The sequence below is a fragment of the Metschnikowia bicuspidata genome (assembly GCF_001664035.1).
Source record: "Metschnikowia bicuspidata var. bicuspidata NRRL YB-4993 chromosome Unknown METBIscaffold_1, whole genome shotgun sequence".
Classification (NCBI taxonomy): Eukaryota; Fungi; Ascomycota; class Pichiomycetes; order Serinales; family Metschnikowiaceae; genus Metschnikowia; species Metschnikowia bicuspidata.
Window position 1 is genome coordinate 4,504,575 of NW_017387731.1, and position 19,348 is coordinate 4,523,922.

Consider the following 19,348-nt stretch of genomic DNA (forward strand, 5'->3'; position numbering starts at 1 on the left):
GCCGCCGGCCCCATGGGAGGCACAAGCCAATAATTGTAGCAGGGCCTTGGAAGCCGCTTTGGTTTCAGCCGCGCATCAACGTTCCGTCCGGCTAAAGACCGAACAAAAAATGGAAGGCTCGGGCGGGTTCAGCCTGTAGTCAAGCACGGGCTTCATTGGAGACCGCGCGCCTCCAGTCACAAGAGTTGCACCCAATTTATTATGGTGCTGATTCCCCACAGATTGAAAATAAAAGGAAGCGTCGCCAGGTTTTGATGCACTTGCTCAAGGATGGCCGAGAATTGCCGAAAACCGCCGAAAATCTCTAAGTCCTGACGTTTGCTAGCAGACCCTTTTTTCCATGTCCTGCGGCTGTCTGTCGAGACCAGCTGGCGCCGCACACCGATGATTATACTGAGCCATGCCTTGGCTTTACACCCTCCGCAGTTTGCGCAAAAAACGCAAAAAATAAAACAAAAAAGACGTTTCCGACAATCGGGAACAGGCCACGGTAAGCGCCATTTTGCTGATGCTCTTGTTTTCATCTGATCTGGCCTTTGCCGCTTTCTCACATCGTCTTGAGCGGTCGTGGCATGCCTGGCCCTAGCGGACGCGCGCCGCGCACCACCACGCTTTTCTCGGCCCTAATTTCGGCCAGCGCCCGGGTCCATTCAAATCTATGCTACATGGCTGCGTTCGATCTCACACGGATAGTCGAGTCGCTCCAGTCGGCGAAGTTGAAAAGCCGTAATGACGCGCTTGCGCTTCTCGATGGCTTTTCCGTAGAAAAGCTCCGGCTTACGCCGCTGCAGTTGGCCTCACTTGTGGCGGCCTTGCTCAAAGCGATTGAGGCCGAGCGAGATGCATATGCTAGAAGTAACGCCAATCTGGCAGTGGCCCGGGCGATAAGCGCATCTGGATTTTTGAGGGATCTCGTTCAGGCATCGCTCGGTGATAGCCTCGCGCTGCGGCCCCGCCAAAAGACATGTTCGTTCTTGATCAGTAGCCTCTCGTCGCTCTACTTTGAGCCCTCGACAATGGCGCCGTTTTCGCCGTGCTCCAGTAACTTCGCACAGACATTGTGCTCCTTGCTTGAGGCCCCGGCCGTGTTTACACGCCTCACCGTAGACACGTGGCTGGCGGCGTACCATTTTCTACTAAAGGCGATTGCGTACGAGTTGGAGTTCATCGGCGCACACGGAATCAACGAGAATCTCGTCAGCAGTCTCTACGCGGGCTTGCTTGCACTCATAGGAGGGCCGCTGACTTTGGGCGTGGCGCCTCTTCTTCGTGACGGAGCTTACTTTCCACTTTTACATCTTCTCACGAAAACACTTGCACACTTCAACAGAAGAGAATCGGCTGTCTTGGTCACTGCTTTCAAAATCATCAACGCCTTGCTCGCTTCGCTATGCACGGAAGATGCTGCGTTTTTGCACCAGATCATCCGCGTAGGAACCGGCTCTGCGCTCCAATTCTCGTCCACTTCCGTTGCCAATTTGCTGGAGCAGCTATTCTTGTTCTTGAATCAGGATTCCTTTCACATGTATTTGTCGCTCGAGAAGCTACCGAAACTCGTGTCCACAAAACCAGAAGTGGCGTCTGGAGATGCGATGTTGGAAGAGGATGTGTCTTTCACCGCGTACAATTTGGAGATGCTCATTTACGCCCTCATTAATAGACTCGTCTCTCTGGCTCTGAGCTTGACACCAGAGAACGTGGGGCTACATGAGTCTTCTCACAGCCTGAGCTTGTTCAGCTTATCGAAAATGTACTTGCGTTCGGAGAACTCGATGTCGTGGCTCCTCGCATCAGCAATATCTAGACTTGTTGCGTCATATTACCGGATCCGCGATATGCTGTCATCATCAGATCAGAGACAAAACGAGAGCGATGAGTCTTATTCCACTAAATCCTTTTCTGTGAATTCTTTCAAGCGGCACAAGCTCCACGATAGACAGATGGGTCTACAAAACGCAACTTCTTGCATTCAGTTCTACAACTCATTGGTGAATGGAGAAGATCCAAAGCTCCAAAAATGTGGACTACAACTTCTTGCATTTCATTTACAGCTTGATGAATGCTGCTTCTCCACAAGAGATAGCAGGGCTGAGCCAAACCAGTCATCCGCATTATTCGACCCAACTGATTCCACAGTTGCGGATAATAACTTGTACACCGATACTACTATCCCGGAGGATTGGCTCTCGATGATTTCAGGCACTGTCAAATTGATGGCCGACAGAAATCACTCGTTTTGGGCCCTCTTGGTCTGCCATTCGTTATTAAATTCTTCTGACTATGGACTATGTTCTGAAAGACCTGCTTTGAGCAGAAAACTGTACCAAGTACTCAAATTGCTGCTTGAGCTAATTAAAGATAATAATGTGGGTCAGATAGCTTGTTCTGTATTCAGCTGTATTATCAGCTCACAATCCTCACACAACTTGAAGTGTCTCATCGACCACACCATTTTTAACCAGTTGGACAATGTAGCCGAGCTTCCCGATATATTAGGGCCGGCTCTTGCTGACAGTAGCGCAGTGTCATTTTGGCAGGCTTTAGCGCATGTTTATGTGGTCTTGGGGCATGAAAAACGTAATTTGCCAAACAACATTTCAAAGTGGCTTGCTGAAAAATGGAGAATTCTTTCAGGAAAGGGTACGATAGGACAGTTGATGGCAATTGCAGAAACTGCTCTGCAAATCATCATATGGCTAGGTAGAAGAGACCATAATCAAAGAATCGTCCACTCGACTAGTATTGAGCGTGATTTCATACTGGAAGCGATGAAAGACTGTGAGGAGCTCAAAAGGTTTATTACTTTACAGTCATACTCGGAGAAGCCTAGACCGCCTCATAGAGTGGTTTCACCGAAATTGGGGAATGCAATCGATTCAATAAATTTGATTATCAGGTGTTTTGATGTGAACTCACAACTGTGCTTTTCAGATGAGAATTTCGAATATACTGTATCATTGTCTATGATGCACGTGAGATTCGCCGAAAATTTGAGACTTGAATTTCCAGAATACTCCTCTACATTTGAAGATAATGCTCGAAATATCCTACTGTCGCTTACTCCAAATATACGCACGAAAGAACAGGCATTGTTGGTGTTGTCTGTCTTGTTTCAATGTGATCCCGCTGGAAATATATTACATGATGTGGCTTTCCCGTTTGAAATCATAGATTATCATTTTCGTTTTTTACTGGACCGATCAAATCGCCGGAAAGACGTAGGCAACGACCTAGAAGCGGAGTTTGCCAACGATGTCAAAATCAGAGATAATCTGCCCACTGCTAAATCTCCAAAGAATGTGATACGGGATAGATATGATTATTTCAAATTTCTCGCAAAGTATGCTGACTCGAAACCGGAAACTTGCATCGAGTACATGAGTGAACTACCTTCTTCAGAAATACTTGAGTGTTTATCTTTCTATGTGACTTCGGGGCTACTTGAAAAACACAAACAAAATTCATCTGCCATGGTTGGAATTGTTCGTTTAATAGGTGAAAAATTACTAGCCACCCAGGATCTTGATAGATCAAACTTCACGATATTTATATCTTGTCACCTTCTTGGTGTTCTTTTACCCCTCATGAACGTGACTTTGGGGGACGAGCTTAAGAAGGATATCCTTGATCTAATAGGTTATTTTTTCCAATGCGCAGAAAGAGATCTTCTTCTCAGCGTCCTGGCAAGAACTTACATTTGGAATTTGTTGTTGGATTCTACAAAGCTTGACTGCAATACACCGATTGCCACCACTAAGATTTTGAGCGTATTTTTGAAGCAATTAACGACTTTCTCAAATGGCATGAAAATTGCGGTTTCTAAAAGTATTCACGGTTGTATCTCTGAATGGGACTCGCCAAAACAACAAATATTTCTAGAGAAACTAAATGAAATTTTCGAATCTCCACAGAGATCTATTGAAAGTTATGCCACTTTTTGTTTATTTCTTGCAAAGGTTTCATCCGCTAGTATCTGGGATGCGTTCACGATAAGCTGCATAATGAAGTATTGCCGCTTCACATTTGCTGTGCCTTTCTCAAAGAAAGCAGTGAGTGATATGGCTAAAAATCATGGGTTTAGTGATTCAAAGACCTACTTCAAAACTTTGAGACTTGACATTCTTAAATCTTGGTGGCTGATTGGACACCCATTTTCTGATTTCCCTCATGAGATATTTGGGTACCCTAGTAAGAGTGAGTTAATGTCTGATAATGCTAAGCATATGATGGCTGTCCTCTTTGCGACACGTTGCAGGGTGGGCTCCTCATCCACCAGACAGTCGAACATAGATAGCGTTGCACAAGCATATTCTACGAATGAAGCTGAGTTAATTTACGATAGTTTACCTCTAACTATCGGATTGTCATACACTCCAGGTGGTGTTCGAAGCGAAATATTTGGCTTGTTAAAGAGTCTGCTCCAAAGTCACTACAAGGAGTACATACAAGAAATGCTTCCTTTGATTGTGTTAGAGGTGATCAAAATGACGGACTTAACGAATGAAGTTTCAATCAAGAAAATTTTCAAAGAAATTGACGCAATTAAAAACTTTGTTTTGAAAGCACCGGAAAATTATGAGGGCCACACTTATGAAATTATTGATCCAGTATCGAGCATCGAGCTTATTTCGGCTCTTATCAAAAGTTTTTGGCCGCACGAGCCCAAAAGATTCTGGTCTTTGCAGACTGTATATTTTTTCGCCAGGCAAATTGGTCATGAAGGATTTTCGATGGCCGTTCATATGCGAGCTAGGGTCTTGAACAAGTTACGGTTTTTGCTACTTTTGAGCAATACTCGGCTTCTGAACTTCCACTTAATCAAATTAGTCGTGAAGATCTGCATTCCTATCATAAAAGATGGTTTTCTTTTCGAAGCGCAAGCGTTTTTGTCTCAAATTGATTTTGATCAATTTCAGTTAGTTTCCCATGATCAATCTTTGCCGATGATTTTCAACATTTTAGCGACGATGCTTTCGGTCGATGAGAATGAGCGCTATCACTTCGAGACCGTATGTCAACATCTTGAGAATTTCATCTCCACGAACAACAACTGTTTTGGAAGCGCTCAGAAGATAGTCAAATGCGCACTTAATTCTGCAAGAAATCAAGCATTCGAGATTACCTTGAATGATGTGGAAAACTTGTTGGGTGACAAAAGAAATCTCAGTGTTGTTGCCCAATCAACTGAGGATATCCTCGTAGTATTTTCGAAATTGTTGAGCGGACTGGATTGCCACCCGACAAAAACAGCAACGCATAGGCTAGCCTCGATGTATCTCAGGAATCCACCTCAAATACAGTCAGATGAGAAATTTACACTCTGGGTTGCCGAGTACTTAGCGAACTTCTATTTATGTGGACTGGCGCACACTAATTTGGAAGACTTTTTTCTGCACAAAGAATATTCTGAGTTAAGCAGAATGGAATTTGCAAGTGCTTGCAAAACATTGAACCCATTTTTACACCACTTGACTCAAGCTCTTGACAAAGGCATTTACCGGGAAGAAACATTTGTTGAAAGTGTCATTGGTAATTTGTTGCAAAAATTTGAGATTAAAAAGCGAGATATTACGAGATACATCGATTTCGATGCTTGTTTTGAGCATTTCAGCTCTCACATATTGCCCATCAGCGTTCGTTCTTCCGCGTTATTAAACTTGGAGATCCCTCATGAAACCGTTACTGGTACGTCTGTTGAGCTGTTTGTGAATGATTTCGAAAGCATTGTTGTCATACTTCCCTTCAAAACCTGGACTTGCCAATTTCTCCTATGTTTGTTGCAAGAAATGTGTCGAAACTTGAGTATTGCACCCATACTTGAAAGATGCATTTTGAAATTGCCAAATATAGCCAAAAATGTTTTACCCAGCTTCATCTGTTATTATGTCTTCAATTCAGGCGGAAAAGCTATAGAGACCATCATTAAATTTTTCAGGGCATATTGGAGCACCTTTCATAAACCGTTCTGTCAGCAAAGTATCGAGTTGGTAAAAACCATTGCCATCACTTTACGTATGGGCGCCATGCAAGACATTGAGAATTTCAAAACCCTATACGGGGCACTAAACCACATAGCCTTATTTCAAATAGTCCGGGAATCATATCTGCCCAAATCAGCACTAATGTTTTTCGAAGACTCATTAACAAAACCTATGGATTTTTTGGATTGGACCGACAAGAGAGAGCCTTTGGCTATGCTATACAGCTCTCTCAATGATGAGGATTCTCTTTCGGGAATACCTGGGGACAGCACACTTGAGGGGTACCTAAAATTGAGACAAGAGTTTCTCCCTCCCTCGGAGAAATTAGGATTCAGTAGTGGCTTACTTGATGCATCTTTCATATTGAAAGAGTCCCCTCAGACAGGAAACATAATCGAATCTCTTTTGAATGAGGGTTATCTTGGTGTTTCAAAGTTGCTCTGTCAAAAATCTGAAGATAACTCTCAAGCAGAATGGTCATGGAAGTTGAACCAGTGGGAAATGCCAATAAACGAAAAATCCAGCAATGAACACGATGTGACATATGCATACTTCAAGCAAATTCGTGAAAACTCTTACACCATACATGAGACATACCGCTCCTCAATGAAAAAACTCATTGAGGGAATACCGATAGAATCAGGGTCCAATAAATACTCTCGACAGAAACTTTTGGCTAGAGAGAAGTGGCTTGAGAGCATTGCATTGATCAAAAGTGCCAACTCTATCATGAGCTCTACACCTACAGATTTTTCTTCAGAGATACGATCTTTCGAGGCTCAAACAAAGTGGTTTAATTTTGCTGAAATTCAGAGTTTTGAAGATATTCTCTTGGCCAGAAGGCTCGCTTTTTCTTTACACGACTGTAGTTTTTTGAAGTCCCAAAAGCAATCCTCACTCTTGGAATTGAATTTGGAATTCGCAAGCTTTTGTCGACAAGGCGAAGTGAACGAAATTGTGAGATACAATAGTATTGTTCGTCAGAGAGCTATGCCACAGAAAGCAATCAATTCTTGCCTTCTTCTCGAGAAGGTGGTGAAATCCATGAATGCGAGCGATTTACGAAACTACGAGGAATACCGACGACTCTCATCCTTTCAAATTGCACAAACTTTATGGTCAGAAGGTAAAATGGATGGATCAGTGGCTCTACTCCAAAACTTGGCTAGTCAGGGCGACATATTATTTCCGCTTTCTGTGCTTAATGTCAGCAAGATGTCCATCAAAGCTCAATTGGCCGTCTGGCTAGCAGAGTCTCGACTGGAACTAGGATCAAACATCTTAGACAGAATCGTTGAGCCGATGAAAGCAGAAATTGACCAAGTGTGCGACATGGACCAGCGCTATCAAATTTATCATCTTCTAGCTCATTTTTGTGAGCTGCAATTTAGATCTCTGATTCTCAAAGAGCAACTCATGCAGCTCGAGATAAGGACAAATTCCAGAAAAGAGGAACTTCAGGAGCTTAAAACTCACTACAGCACCGGTGAAGCTCTGTCTTCTGAGCGGAGTATTGCTCGAGCATATTACGAAAATCTTAAAAGCCTGTACAAATCTGAAAGTAAGGAGCTACTCACCATGCTAGAATTGAGGACAAGCTATGCTCACAATGCTGTGAAGTTCTACTTGAAGGCTCTCACTACTGCAAAAGCCAGTGACGAAGATTTTGAAAAGTTTTTCTCTCTTTTTTTAGAACTTTCAGGCGACGAAGTCCTTCAGGCTTCGATACAAGAGGAACTTTTTTACCTCCCATCACACCAACCACTTGCATGGTGCTCTCAGATTCTCTCCAGAGTATCAAAGGAAGCAACACATTTTCAGCATTCGATTCAAAATTTGATATTTAAAATTTGCTGCGACCACCCCTTCCATTCCCTATACTATCTCACGTCGCTACTTTTTCATGAAAGATTGGCAAAAGATACATCCAGTGCATCCATGATATCAAGAATTGTTGCTGCAACTAAGATAAAAAATAAGTTACATCTTTCGAGTCCACAATACGCTTCGAAGTACCTATTGCCTGTCGAGAGGTTCAGCACGGAAAGCGTTTTGCTTGCAGAAATGAGAAGCTCCAGAGGAAGAACTTTGCAATTGGATAAATTAAAAATAGGTAGTTACTGGATGAATGAGCTTCCGTCAATTCCTCCACCGACTCTTGAGATTCCTGTGGATATCACGGGATATGCGAATGTGCCCAGGATGACCAAATTGGACCCCAAGATCCAAATTGCTTCATCTGGCATTAGCTTGCCCAAAGTTGCTACATTCACACTTTCGGATGGTACCAGACATAAGATGCTCCTAAAGCACGGGACCGACGACCTTAGACAGGACGCAATTATGGAACAGGTTTTCGGGAAGGTCAACAAGATATTCCGGAAAGATAAAGAAACGCGGAAGAGAAAATTGCGAGTGAGAACATACAGAGCTGTGCCGTTGGGACCTAAAGCAGGCGTCATTGAATTTGTTCCTGACTCCAAGGCTCTCTTTGAGGTGATATTACCGTATCACCAGGCCAAGGACTCGATGAAACTAGACAAGGCCAGGGAAATGATGAAGAACAGCCAAGCGAATATTCTCAAGGATCGACTCAAGGTTTATCAGAATATTGAGGAGAAAATACGGCCTGTTTTACGGTATTTCTTTTTAACCAATTTCGTCACGCCTGACTCCTGGTTCGCAAGCAGACAGATATACATTAGGGGCGTCGCCACTTCATCGATAGTTGGCCATATTCTTGGGCTTGGAGATCGCCATTGCAACAATATTTTGCTAGATGAGTTTACGGGCGAGCCCATTCACATTGATCTAGGCGTGGCTTTTGATCAGGGAAAACGGCTAAAAGTGCCGGAGACTGTACCGTTCCGCTTGACGCGGGATGTCGTGGATGGGTTTGGGTATATGGGATGTGCCGGTCCGTTCACAAAAGTCAGTGAGCATACGTTCCGAGTGCTTCGTACCAGCAGGGACCATATATTAGCTATATTGGACGTGTTGAGATGGGATCCTTTATACTCGTGGTCGATTTCACCCATCCGACAGAGAAAGCTTCAAGACGAAAATGCCGGGGTCATCAATCCCGAGGCCAAACAGGACGGGTCGGCGGCAACAAAGGCTATTATTGGGGTTTCTGATAAGCTCAGTGCTGGAGGCCTCAACGTGGAGGCAGCTGTGCGCGAGCTTATTAGAGAGGCCGTTAGCGAGCAGAACTTGGCGGCAATATACTGTGGCTGGTGCCCTTTCTATTGAAGCAATATACATCTTTTAGATACAAGAAGAAGATTTCATACCGAGAGAAATAAACCGAGAGAAATAAAACAGGGCATTGGTTCGGCCTGGTCCAATAGCACGGACTTGTATTATCTGGCCAGGGCCCACGAGCCACTGGCGCGCGCATGGTGCGGCTTGTCTTCCAACGCCAGAAATTACATCCTTGTATTAGCCTCACGCGTTTGAAAAGACAGACTTGGAAGAATGCGATGGCAGGCATCAGTGGTAAAGTTGTTTCGATTTCTCTCGATGTCGTCAGCAGGGAGACCGGACGCAGAGTAAAAACTGCGCTGGCCCAATTGAAGATTTCCCGCCTGGACGGGGCCGCCATGCTTCACTTGCTTGCGGCGTGCGAGGAAGGTATGTTTGAAGCACAGTTGTCCCCGACGAAATTGAAAAGAGCAAAGACCAAAAAAGACTTGAGTAACGAAGAATGGGAAATCCTCTCGCTGTTCATGTTTGATGCGAATCTCGTAGCAGAAACCAGTGCTCCGGACGGCTTCGAAAACGTCATTTTCGCCGGGCGTCTCACTTCACTGGAGGAGTACGACCCAGACACAGGCGAGTTGATTGGCGAGGAATTATCGGAGACACCCCCAGAATTCGAGCTTTTCGTGAGAACTGGCGACAGGCTTCCCGTGGAGTATGGGGCCATGTTCCTACAACACGTGGATATGGACGAAGTGGCACATACAGACCGCGAAAAAATGGATTTGCTCACGTGGATTCTGGAGCAGTCGGTGCAGAATCTAGAATTGCAGGCTGAGCTCTCCAAAACAAGGCGGCGCCTCGAGGAAATCGAGGCCGTTTTGGTGCAGAAGGAGAGAACTATAGAAGAGATGGAGAGCGATTACAAGACCATCTTGCGCGACATGGAGGACCGGTTTTTCCAGGTCTTGCAGAGCAAAAAGCGCAAGATCGCCGAGCTTGAGGGTGACAAGGTGGAGGACTTTGGCACTTTGAACCAAAGCTACAAAGAACGGCAAAAGTCCAACTTGAAGATCCTTCATTTGGAGGATATCATTGTGGGAGAAGAGCATAAGAAATACGGCGAGCGCAGCCCGAAGCGCGACAGAAAGACGCGGCCTATGAAAAGGGCGCCACCGCCTGTCGGGGAACACGAGCACGTGACATCAAATCTCGGCCCGGGGCCCGACGTCTTCGACGTCAAAGAACGAGGCAGCCTCCAGGCAAAGCCATCAGAAAACGCAATCGAAAATTCTAGCGATACGCCAGCGCTTTCGCAGCTAGTTAGTGAAGATTGCGAATCCAGTCCGGGCGCGGGGCCTGCACCCGATCTCACAGACTATAGCGGGTCCGACGACAACGCTGGGCCCGGCGCTGCGCACGTGACCCCCTTGTGCGGCGCAGACAATAGCGACGAGGGCAATGAAACCGAGTACTCTGACTAGTGGCAAAATCTTGCCATGTGCCGCGGGCCACAACACATGGCAGAATTTTTCAAAGCAAGAGACATCTTGGGGGGGAAACTATACGCGAGGTAGTCAATCTGGCCAAATGAAAAAAAAAAAAGATGAGAAATAATTAAACCGCCGGGCGTACCGACAGATTCCCGTCACGCGTTCGCTCGTCAGTTGTGTGGAGTTCAAATCCGGGAGTGCAGTTTGGTCTCGCGCAGAGATCTGAAAAAAAAAGTGCCAGGTCTAACTCTTTCTTAACCCAGTTGCACAAGAAGTCTAATCCGGACTAACGCCTCATCTAAAGACAGTGATCTGAAACGTCTAACCCCTGGCTTTCCACTTTAGCCTTTCTGCGTTTGACACGGACTTCTAAGATAGCCTAGTTGTGATTTCGGGTGGAAACAAAGAGGACAAATAACCCTGCGCCGGGTACATCGCATTTTGCATTCAGTTCATTTCCCACTGCACTTTCATTCTCCAGTCATACGACTTCTAATTGTTTCCCAGGCATCTCGTTTATTTCTTGGTGCTGTCTTTCCATTCACCGCACGTTCCGGAAAAAGGATTAATCCATTGGCATTTTCTCTTGCAAATCAGAAGAGGGTTTCATTTCTCAAGCATCATTGTTAATTTATTGTTCATTTGCCCGACATGTCCTATTATGACCCATACCAAAACAACAACCAGCCTTTGATGGACCATTCATTCCGCCAGTACTATGCGAACGAGCCCTCGCAGGACTTCTTGCAGCCCCAGTACCAACAAGAAGCGCCGCCCAGCTTTGATTACTACAATCAGATCAACCATGAGCTCAGCACCAACAATGACAACAATAGATTCTTGCTCTCAAATGATGCTCCTGCCCCTTTTTTTGACGGAAGAGTCTACCACGAAGAAAGAACCTCTCCACAGTTGAACCAGGGGTTGTATGCGCCCGCCCAGCAAATCGATCAACAGCAACATCAACAGCAACATCAACAGCAACATCAACAGCAACATCAACAGCAACACCAGCAACAACACCAGCAACAGCAGTGGAACGGCCTTCAAGATACCAAAAACGTGTTCACCCAGAATACGTTCAACAACTCGGTCCAGAATCCCCAGACTCTGGACTTTATGTACGGCCAATCAAGCCAACCTGTGATGGCTCCTCAGCAGCAGCATTCGGGTGCGTCGCCAGACCCATCTGCGCCTTCGAGGACGGTGTATTTGGGGAATCTTCCCAATGATGTTGAACCTAATGAGTTGTTGGACTACGTGAGAAGTGGCATCTTGGAAAACGTGAAAATCTTGCCTTCCAAAAATTGCGCATTTATCTCGTTCATCGACCTGCAGTCGGCATTATTGTTCCACTCCGACTGTATCTTAAAGAAGTTGAGCATCAAGGGGAATGACATCCGTGTTGGCTGGGGCAAAAACACCCCGATTCTTCCTGCGATAAAGGACGCTATTCAGAAAGATGGGGCCACCCGGAACGTCTACTTGGGAAACTTGCATAACCCAGCAACAGACGAGATGATCACGGAAGACGAATTAAGAGCGGACTTGTCCAGCTACGGTGTCATTGATTGCATCAAAATCATCCACGAAAAAGGAATTGCATTCATTCACTTCTTGTCAATCTTGAGCGCCATTCGATGTGTGTCTAATTTGCCTTTGGAGGAAAAATACTTGGATAAGAAATGCTTCTACGGCAAAGACAGATGTGCTTTCATCACGAAAACACAGCAGCACAATGCTGCCCAATATTTAGGTCTTGCACCGGGCATGGAACACGTTGTCACTGCTGCCGACAGAGAGTTTATATCTTCGGCCTTGGTACAACAATCTGCTGCCGCTGCGCAAATTGCGACGCAAGCCGGGGGTGCCAACAACTTGGGAAACAGAACTGTATATCTTGGAAACTTGCACCAAGAATCTTCTGTTGAGGAAATCTGCAACGTTGTGCGTGGCGGTCTCTTGCAAAGCATCAGGTTTTTGAAAGAAAGACACGTCTGCTTCATCACGTTCATTGACCCAATCGCTGCCGCACAATTTTTCGCCATGTGTCAGTTACATGGCTTGACTATTCACAACAGGCGGATCAAGGTTGGCTGGGGAAAACATTCTGGCCCATTGTCCAATGCCTTGTCGTTGGCTGTGTCGAACGGCGCCTCGCGGAACATCTACATCGGCAACATTAACGACTTCGCTTACTTCAATGCCCAGAAGTTGAGAGACGATTTCTCGACCTTCGGCGAGATTGAACAGATCAACTACCTCGAGGCAAAAAACTGCGCTTTCATCAATTTTGTGAACATTGCGAACGCCATCAAGGCCATCGACGGAATCAAGTCGTTCAAGGACTACAAGACATTGAAGATCAACTTTGGTAAGGACAGATGTGGCAATTTGCCCAGGCAGTTCCAAAACCAAGCGCAAAACTTGGTGGCCGAATCGCTTGACACACGTCAATTTGGCAATGTGAACCAGGCGCAATTCAGCCGGGGGACGTCTGCGTCGCCTGACCGCGAATACAGAGAGTAAGTACCAAATTTAAGGCCCGTCATAAGATATTCATTTGTACATAGATCCCAAACGAAGCTTCACGCGTAGCCCGCATCCAGTAACAGTCCCTCATCACATTTTGGGGAGGATCTTCGCAATCACCACCATGAGGAAGAACAAGACAAAGACGAACGCCATCGTCTTGATCATGAAGAAAACCGTGATCTTCCCGCCCGTCTTCTCCGAAAAGTACGCATTGAGATTAGTGCCCACACTCAGCATCAACGTCAGACTCCTCATCATGGACTCACCAGTCTCCGAAACCAAGTGGGCGTCATCAGCGATTTTGGCGGAGAGCGAAAGAGCGGAATTCTTGAGCGTGGATGCCAAACCGGTCAAGTCGCTAAGCAAGTCTTCCTGGAACGTTTCGTGGTAATTGTTCATCTGTTCGTTCGAGGCATTTGCATCGTTGTCCAACGAAGTGGCAGCCCCATCCGCGAGCAAGCGCTTGCGCAAGGAAGCGTAGTTATCGTCATCTGTGGGTTGCGGGGTATCGGTTGGCATTGGGCCAATCGTGTCGGCAGCCGGGTCTACGGTAGTGTTCGTTTTATACCTATCCAAAAACAGGGCATCTGCCTTCTTTTGCTCGTACAACTGCTCATCCACAGAGTCAGAAAGCTCATGTAATCTTGTGAATAGCAGCTGGCCCGCCGTGGTGGTCTTGTGGTCATTCACGGCTCGTAGTAGCCGAGGAAGATCGTGTTGGATTTTCTGTAGTATGAGACTTTGTAGGAACGGGTTGGCATTGGTAGAACGAGACTCTGCACAGGCATCGAGCTCGTGTTCGTACTGTGATACTATGTTGGCAAAATTGCCAAGTGTCAAGTGCATCGGAACCAGTATCGATGCAATGTCGAGGTATGGAGAACCTGTCTACTATAGAGCAGGCTCGCTGGATGTTCTGGTACACGCAGGTCTGGAAGGCTACATGGATACTGCCAGAACCTTCGCTATTTGTTTTGTAGATTTGTCTGATTAGATGAACCATGGCACAGAATTAAATATAGGAAGCATTTTTCGGGAAAGGCTTAGCCCCAAAAAGGGACTCTATTGTTGTGGAGCCCGGTTTCGGTCGTTCAAAATCGGCGTAGACCCAATGAGATGCCGCACTTTGTTAGGTCGGCCAATGGAGCGTAAAACATCGCAAATCAAACAAGAGCATGTCGCAGGCCGGGAACTGCTAGGGTTGCACTACAGCTACGGCTGTCAACACGGCATCAAATAGACAGGCAGAGGAGAGATACTTGGGAGGGGAGATACTTGAAAGGAGAGATACTTGAAAGGAGAGTGAGCAACGTTGGAAGAGGGTGAAGATAAAGATGTAAGCCCCACTACTATCAAACTACGATCGGTGGGTTCGGATCGTTGTTAGCGAAAAAGGGCCTGTGATTTCTCTGAGCAGCCCGCGCAAGTTCTCAGGAAAGACCAATCTTGGGGAAACCCCAATGAGCCTGACGGAAAGAGAAGGGGCCGCTTGGTTCGGAAAGACTGGGGCATCGAACGTCGGCTTTATATAGGGCGGGTGCACGGGTGTTTGGTGCGGGCCACCGCTTCCCAGATCTGAGGCTGGAATTGCGCCGGTGCGCGAAAAAATAAACTACTGCTAGGGCTGGAATGAATTTCGTGTTGACATGGCGTAGGGAACTAAAGCCGAAGGGCACGCCAAGCAAACGGGAATGTCAGCGAAAATGACGTATGATAAAGATAACTAAAAGCAAAAAAAAAACGGCGACGCGCTCCTTGGAATCAGCCCCGTGCAGACTGCCCGTTTCGGAGCCCCAGTTCGTGCTCCCAGCAGTGCAATAATTCTTAGGCCCAGATGTCGCGGTGCAGTGGCGCTGGATGTTCACCAAAAATTGGCCCCGGCGCCGCACAACGGATTTGAAGAAAAAAAAACAGGAAGCAGGCCCGCAAGAAATCCAAACTGGACCAGGCCCGGGCAGGTGGGAACGTTGCGCCAAATACAGCCGTTGCTCACAATAAAGACATACTGCCCAAGTAAAGATACTGCCCCAGAAAGGACGTATTGCCCAAAGCGGCCCAAAACGCGCTCTCTGCCGACACGGTTCGGGTTTGTTTTTTTCTTGTTTTTTTTTTTTGTCTGGTGGTGTTTCGCTGGGCTCTTCGGGCCTCGCTTGGTTAGAGCAAATATTAGCGGGCGTTCCTGGGCATCGCCGGTTTCGCCTGGATACGCGCATACTAGCTCGCGAAACAAACCGTGTAATCTGCACACACCCAGGTCCTGACCAACTGGGGCATCCAAAAATAGATGGCTGGGTGTGGGCCACGCCGGACCGGGCGTGTGGGAGTGTGGGCTGCCGCTTGGAAACAAGACAGAAAAAGGACCCACCATGCCCGGGCCGTCTCACCATAGAATGAGGGTGTCGCGGATTGTCTGGGGCCGCCTCAAAAAAACCTAAGCCTGGGGGCCTGGGTCCGGCAATAGGTGGGCCTGGCGACTAGCGCCCTGGAACGCATGGAAGCGACTGCATGCGCGGCTTTTTGTCCACTTTTACTAACTGCGTTTGTTGTTGTTTCCGAGCGAGCTGCGTGGGCCCGTGCAGGCCAGGGCCATCAGAGCCATTTTGAGATCTGGAGAAAGGCCGCAGAGGCCGGCGATCAGATGAGTAAACAGGGGGAAAAAAGACGTCTCAACCTGTTCTGCTATTTGGGCACGGAACTGGGCGTTTCTTTTTCCTTTTTCTTGGGTCTGTCTTGAAAAGCATCAGAGGCTTATATGTTAATTGGCCAAGTACGGCCTCGTGCCTGAGTCTCAGTGCGCGTTACGTAGCCCCGCGCCCATGCTAGTTTCTCACAACTGTGCCTGGTTTTTTCTAGCCTTGCTCCATTGTTTTTTTTGTTCTTTCGTTGAAGTTTTCAATATAGCAAGGCCAAACCCTCCGACGTTCCTTTTTTTTTCTAGCACATAGCGCCGATTGCCACCAGCTTCGAGATCCGCTTCTACTAGGTTCTGTCCGTTTGTTTTTCCGGGTTCCATCTAGCGCCGAGTCCAGTGTGTCTTTTTGCCGCCCACCCACATTGCACGATCCCGAACCAGGCCCGCTCATCAGCCAAATATCACCTTGGATTACTCCAAAAACCACCGCCAGCGTCCAATCCACGAGCAGATCTGAGCACCGCCACAAACGCAAGCACTATCTGCCAAAAGCTAGCATAGCCCACCAAAAGCAGCGCCCCATAACAACCCCCACCAGTCCCATACCCACTGCGCATCCAGCATGTACACCCCCTCGAAGCTACTACTACTACTGCTCGCCGTGCTCGTGCAGGCGGACTCCTTCTCTGACTACGGCTGCTATTCCGAAAGCGACATCCTGTCCTTGCTCACGCTGCAAGGCTCGTATACCTACCAGACACCGTCGTACTGTGAGCAGCTCTGCGAGGGCGAAAAGGTCGCCGCGGTCATGGACGGCAAATACTGCTACTGCGGGCTGACGGTCCCGGCGTCATCCTTGGAGGTCGATAGCTCCAAGTGCGACGTGGCGTGCCAAGGATACGGCAGCATCACGTGCGGCGGCGACGGGTACTTCGAGGTCTACGTGAACGACGACGTGGACGGCTCCACCATGTCTGTTTCGTCGTCGTCGTCCTCGACGAAATCATCCTCGAAATCGTCCTCGAAGTCGACGTCTTCGTCGACCAAGACATCCTCGTCAAGCTCGTCATCATCGCAGTCGCTGGGTTCAGCATCCTCGCAGCCCGGGAATTCAGCGGGCTCGCTGGGCGCAACGCAGGCCGCGTCCAATACGCAGACCAGCTCGTCTGCAAGCCAAGCCAGCGGCTTCACGACCATTGTTTCGACAGTCACGTCCTCTCCCAGCGGGACCTCGGGCTCCATCGTTGCAGTCACCACCACCGTAGCATCAGGAAACTCAAGCAGCAGCAGCAGCAGCTCGTCAGAAACCACCAAGTCTCTGGGCGTGCTGGGAGGCCAGATTGCGGGAGCCGTCGTCGGCTCGATTGGCGGGGTGGCTGTCGTGTCTTTGATCGTATTTTTTGTTCTCCGGTGGCGCAAGAACCGCGACGAGGACGACGATGATGACGACTTTGTTTTCTCGGACAATAAGCGGGCCCAGTTGGGCGAGTTCGACTCCGTGACCCCGCACACCTTTGTGGGAGGCGGTGCTGCCGCTGCCGCAGGCACCCACACGCACAACAACTCGAACACAGACCGCTCGTACTCCTCAAACAACGAAGACGCGTTCTATTTTGCGAACGATGCTGAAAGGGATAACTACTACGCCAACAACACGGAGTACGGCCGTCGCCGCTTGTCCAACGGCTCATTGCCTGATATGCTCACGCGGAACCCTGGGTCGCTACAGGTGGTCAACAATTGATGAAACATGAGTAACGACGAGAGGCGGTCGGACCCGGTCGGCCGCCTGGATTTTTTTTTATTTTCAATTCCCGTGGTTGCGGCAAGGGACATGGTCTCAGGGTCTCTCTGGACCAGTCGACTGCATCTTGTCCTTTGGAGAAGCGCCGCATGCCATCAATACGTTTTTGCTTTGCTTTGGGAACATAGCTCTAATGAACATATGTAACCCTTAATAGACAACACTTAGACAAGCGTCCAAGTATGTAAACACGGACCGGACCACGCTCGTCTTGACGGTGCGTACCATCTGTTTAGCCTGGCACAGTTGAGTCCCGCGTATGCCTAGAAGCCAACTTTCGCAACTTCCATGTGAGGCTCGCACGGCTGAGGTTACCAGGCAAAGACAGTGAGTATCGCGCAAACACCTCTGGTCAGAAAACCTTTATATTTTTTGCGCTTCTCCATGGGGAAGTGAAAGTATCTATTTTCGTTTATGGTTGGATTATGCGCTACGACATTTTGCAGCTCGGGGTCTGTATGTCTCGCCTGCCGATAGCCCTCCAATCAGCCTTCGCTCGTTTACTAGAAGTAGAGAAGTAGAATGCAATAAAGGACGCGTGTTTCCAACAAATATTCGATAGACACGTGTGCCATATAGGATGGCAGGGGGACGCAGCTGGTGTTATAATATCACTTTTTAATGCACCGCTCCCAAGCATCCGAATCCCGCCAGGCTCCGACCCTGTCACGTGCGGACGCACATTCTAGGTCTCATACCCTAACGTGCCCCTATGTGCACGCCCCAGCCAGTGAGGAAAAATTTTCCCGCACGCCTACGCTCTGCGCACTGGGTGGGAAAAAAAATCAAAGCCATTACCTACTCCTCAACTACAAACTATAGAATATCATCATGTCTGGTTCTGGTGCTTCCGGTAACAAGTTCCGTATGTCTGTATGTACCGCTCCGTTCCAATTTGAAATTTGTCTTTATCCACATGGCCGTCTGTGTTGACCGGCAAAATCACGGGATCTTGGATCAAGATTTATCCATATACAAGGGCCTGCCTCAAGATCATGAAATCCAGGGTATGCCCTTCAATCATACGATTCCCCGCCAATCCACCACACAATGTGTCTTTGTGCTACACACTGGGTGAACTCATCGTCTCCTTCATGATAAACCAGGCCATCGCATTCATCGAAAAATTTGTAGACCATCGGGTCTTTCTTCACTTAGTATACGCCTCCTTTCATGAAGCAGTCGCATACAAGATCCTCAAATCACCACAAGTCACTACAAGTTCCATCGAGTATATCCATGATTTCTGACTCTGGACCTGGTCGTATCTTGCCATGTGGAAGACAACCCGAGGAATAATTACTAACAATGATAGTTGGGTTTGCCAGTCGGCGCCGTCGTCAACTGTTGCGACAACTCTGGTGCTAGAAACCTTTACATCTTGGCCGTCAAGGGTGTCGGTGCTAGATTGAATAGATTGCCAGCTGCTTCTGCTGGTGACATGGTCATGGCCACCGTCAAGAAGGGTAAGCCTGAATTGAGAAAGAAGGTTATGCCAGCCATTGTTGTCAGACAATCCAAGCCTTGGAGAAGAAAGGACGGTACCTTCTTGTACTTCGAGGACAACGCCGGTGTCATTGTCAACCCTAAGGGTGAAATGAAGGGTTCCGCTATCACCGGTCCAGTTGCCAAGGAGTGTGCTGACTTGTGGCCAAGAATTGCTTCCAACTCTGGTGTTGTTGTCTAAACTCACGATCTTTTG

At 47.6% G+C, this 19,348-nt stretch overlaps 6 protein-coding genes across 6 annotated transcripts; 5 read left to right on the plus strand and 1 right to left on the minus strand.

Moving 5' to 3' along the window:
- Positions 1–616: 616 nt before the first annotated feature.
- Positions 617–9,235, plus strand: TEL1 (DNA-binding protein kinase; the record flags this gene model as incomplete). The annotated part of the gene is made up of 1 exon (XM_018859257.1): positions 617–9,235. Exon 1 carries the CDS (start codon positions 666–668, stop codon positions 9,231–9,233), a length of 8,568 nt encoding a protein of 2,855 aa, XP_018714700.1. The 5' UTR covers positions 617–665.
- Positions 9,236–9,475: 240 nt separating this feature from the next.
- On the plus strand, positions 9,476–10,357 carry METBIDRAFT_20192 (uncharacterized protein; the record flags this gene model as incomplete). The annotated part of the gene is made up of 1 exon (XM_018854943.1): positions 9,476–10,357. A coding segment is annotated over one exon (882 nt), but the record flags the coding sequence as incomplete, so codon positions are not given.
- Positions 10,358–11,821: 1,464 nt separating this feature from the next.
- METBIDRAFT_36850 (uncharacterized protein) lies at positions 11,822–13,204 on the plus strand (the record flags this gene model as incomplete). The annotated part of the gene is made up of 1 exon (XM_018856788.1): positions 11,822–13,204. The coding sequence occupies one exon, from the start codon at positions 11,822–11,824 to the stop codon at positions 13,202–13,204; it is 1,383 nt and encodes a 460-aa protein (XP_018714702.1).
- A 93-nt stretch (positions 13,205–13,297) lies between these two features.
- On the minus strand, positions 13,298–14,056 carry METBIDRAFT_35751 (SNAP receptor; the record flags this gene model as incomplete). The annotated part of the gene is made up of 1 exon (XM_018856651.1): positions 13,298–14,056. The coding sequence occupies one exon, from the start codon at positions 14,054–14,056 to the stop codon at positions 13,298–13,300; it is 759 nt and encodes a 252-aa protein (XP_018714703.1).
- Positions 14,057–16,464: 2,408 nt separating this feature from the next.
- WSC2 (Wsc2p) lies at positions 16,465–17,586 on the plus strand (the record flags this gene model as incomplete). Its single annotated transcript, XM_018858630.1, has 1 exon — positions 16,465–17,586. One exon carries the CDS (start codon positions 16,465–16,467, stop codon positions 17,584–17,586), a length of 1,122 nt encoding a protein of 373 aa, XP_018714704.1.
- An 877-nt stretch (positions 17,587–18,463) lies between these two features.
- RPL23A (60S ribosomal protein uL14) lies at positions 18,464–19,333 on the plus strand (the record flags this gene model as incomplete). Its single annotated transcript, XM_018858358.1, has 2 exons — positions 18,464–18,519; positions 18,962–19,333. The coding sequence occupies exons 1-2, from the start codon at positions 18,478–18,480 to the stop codon at positions 19,331–19,333; spliced, it is 414 nt and encodes a 137-aa protein (XP_018714705.1). The 5' UTR covers positions 18,464–18,477.
- Positions 19,334–19,348: the final 15 nt, after the last annotated feature.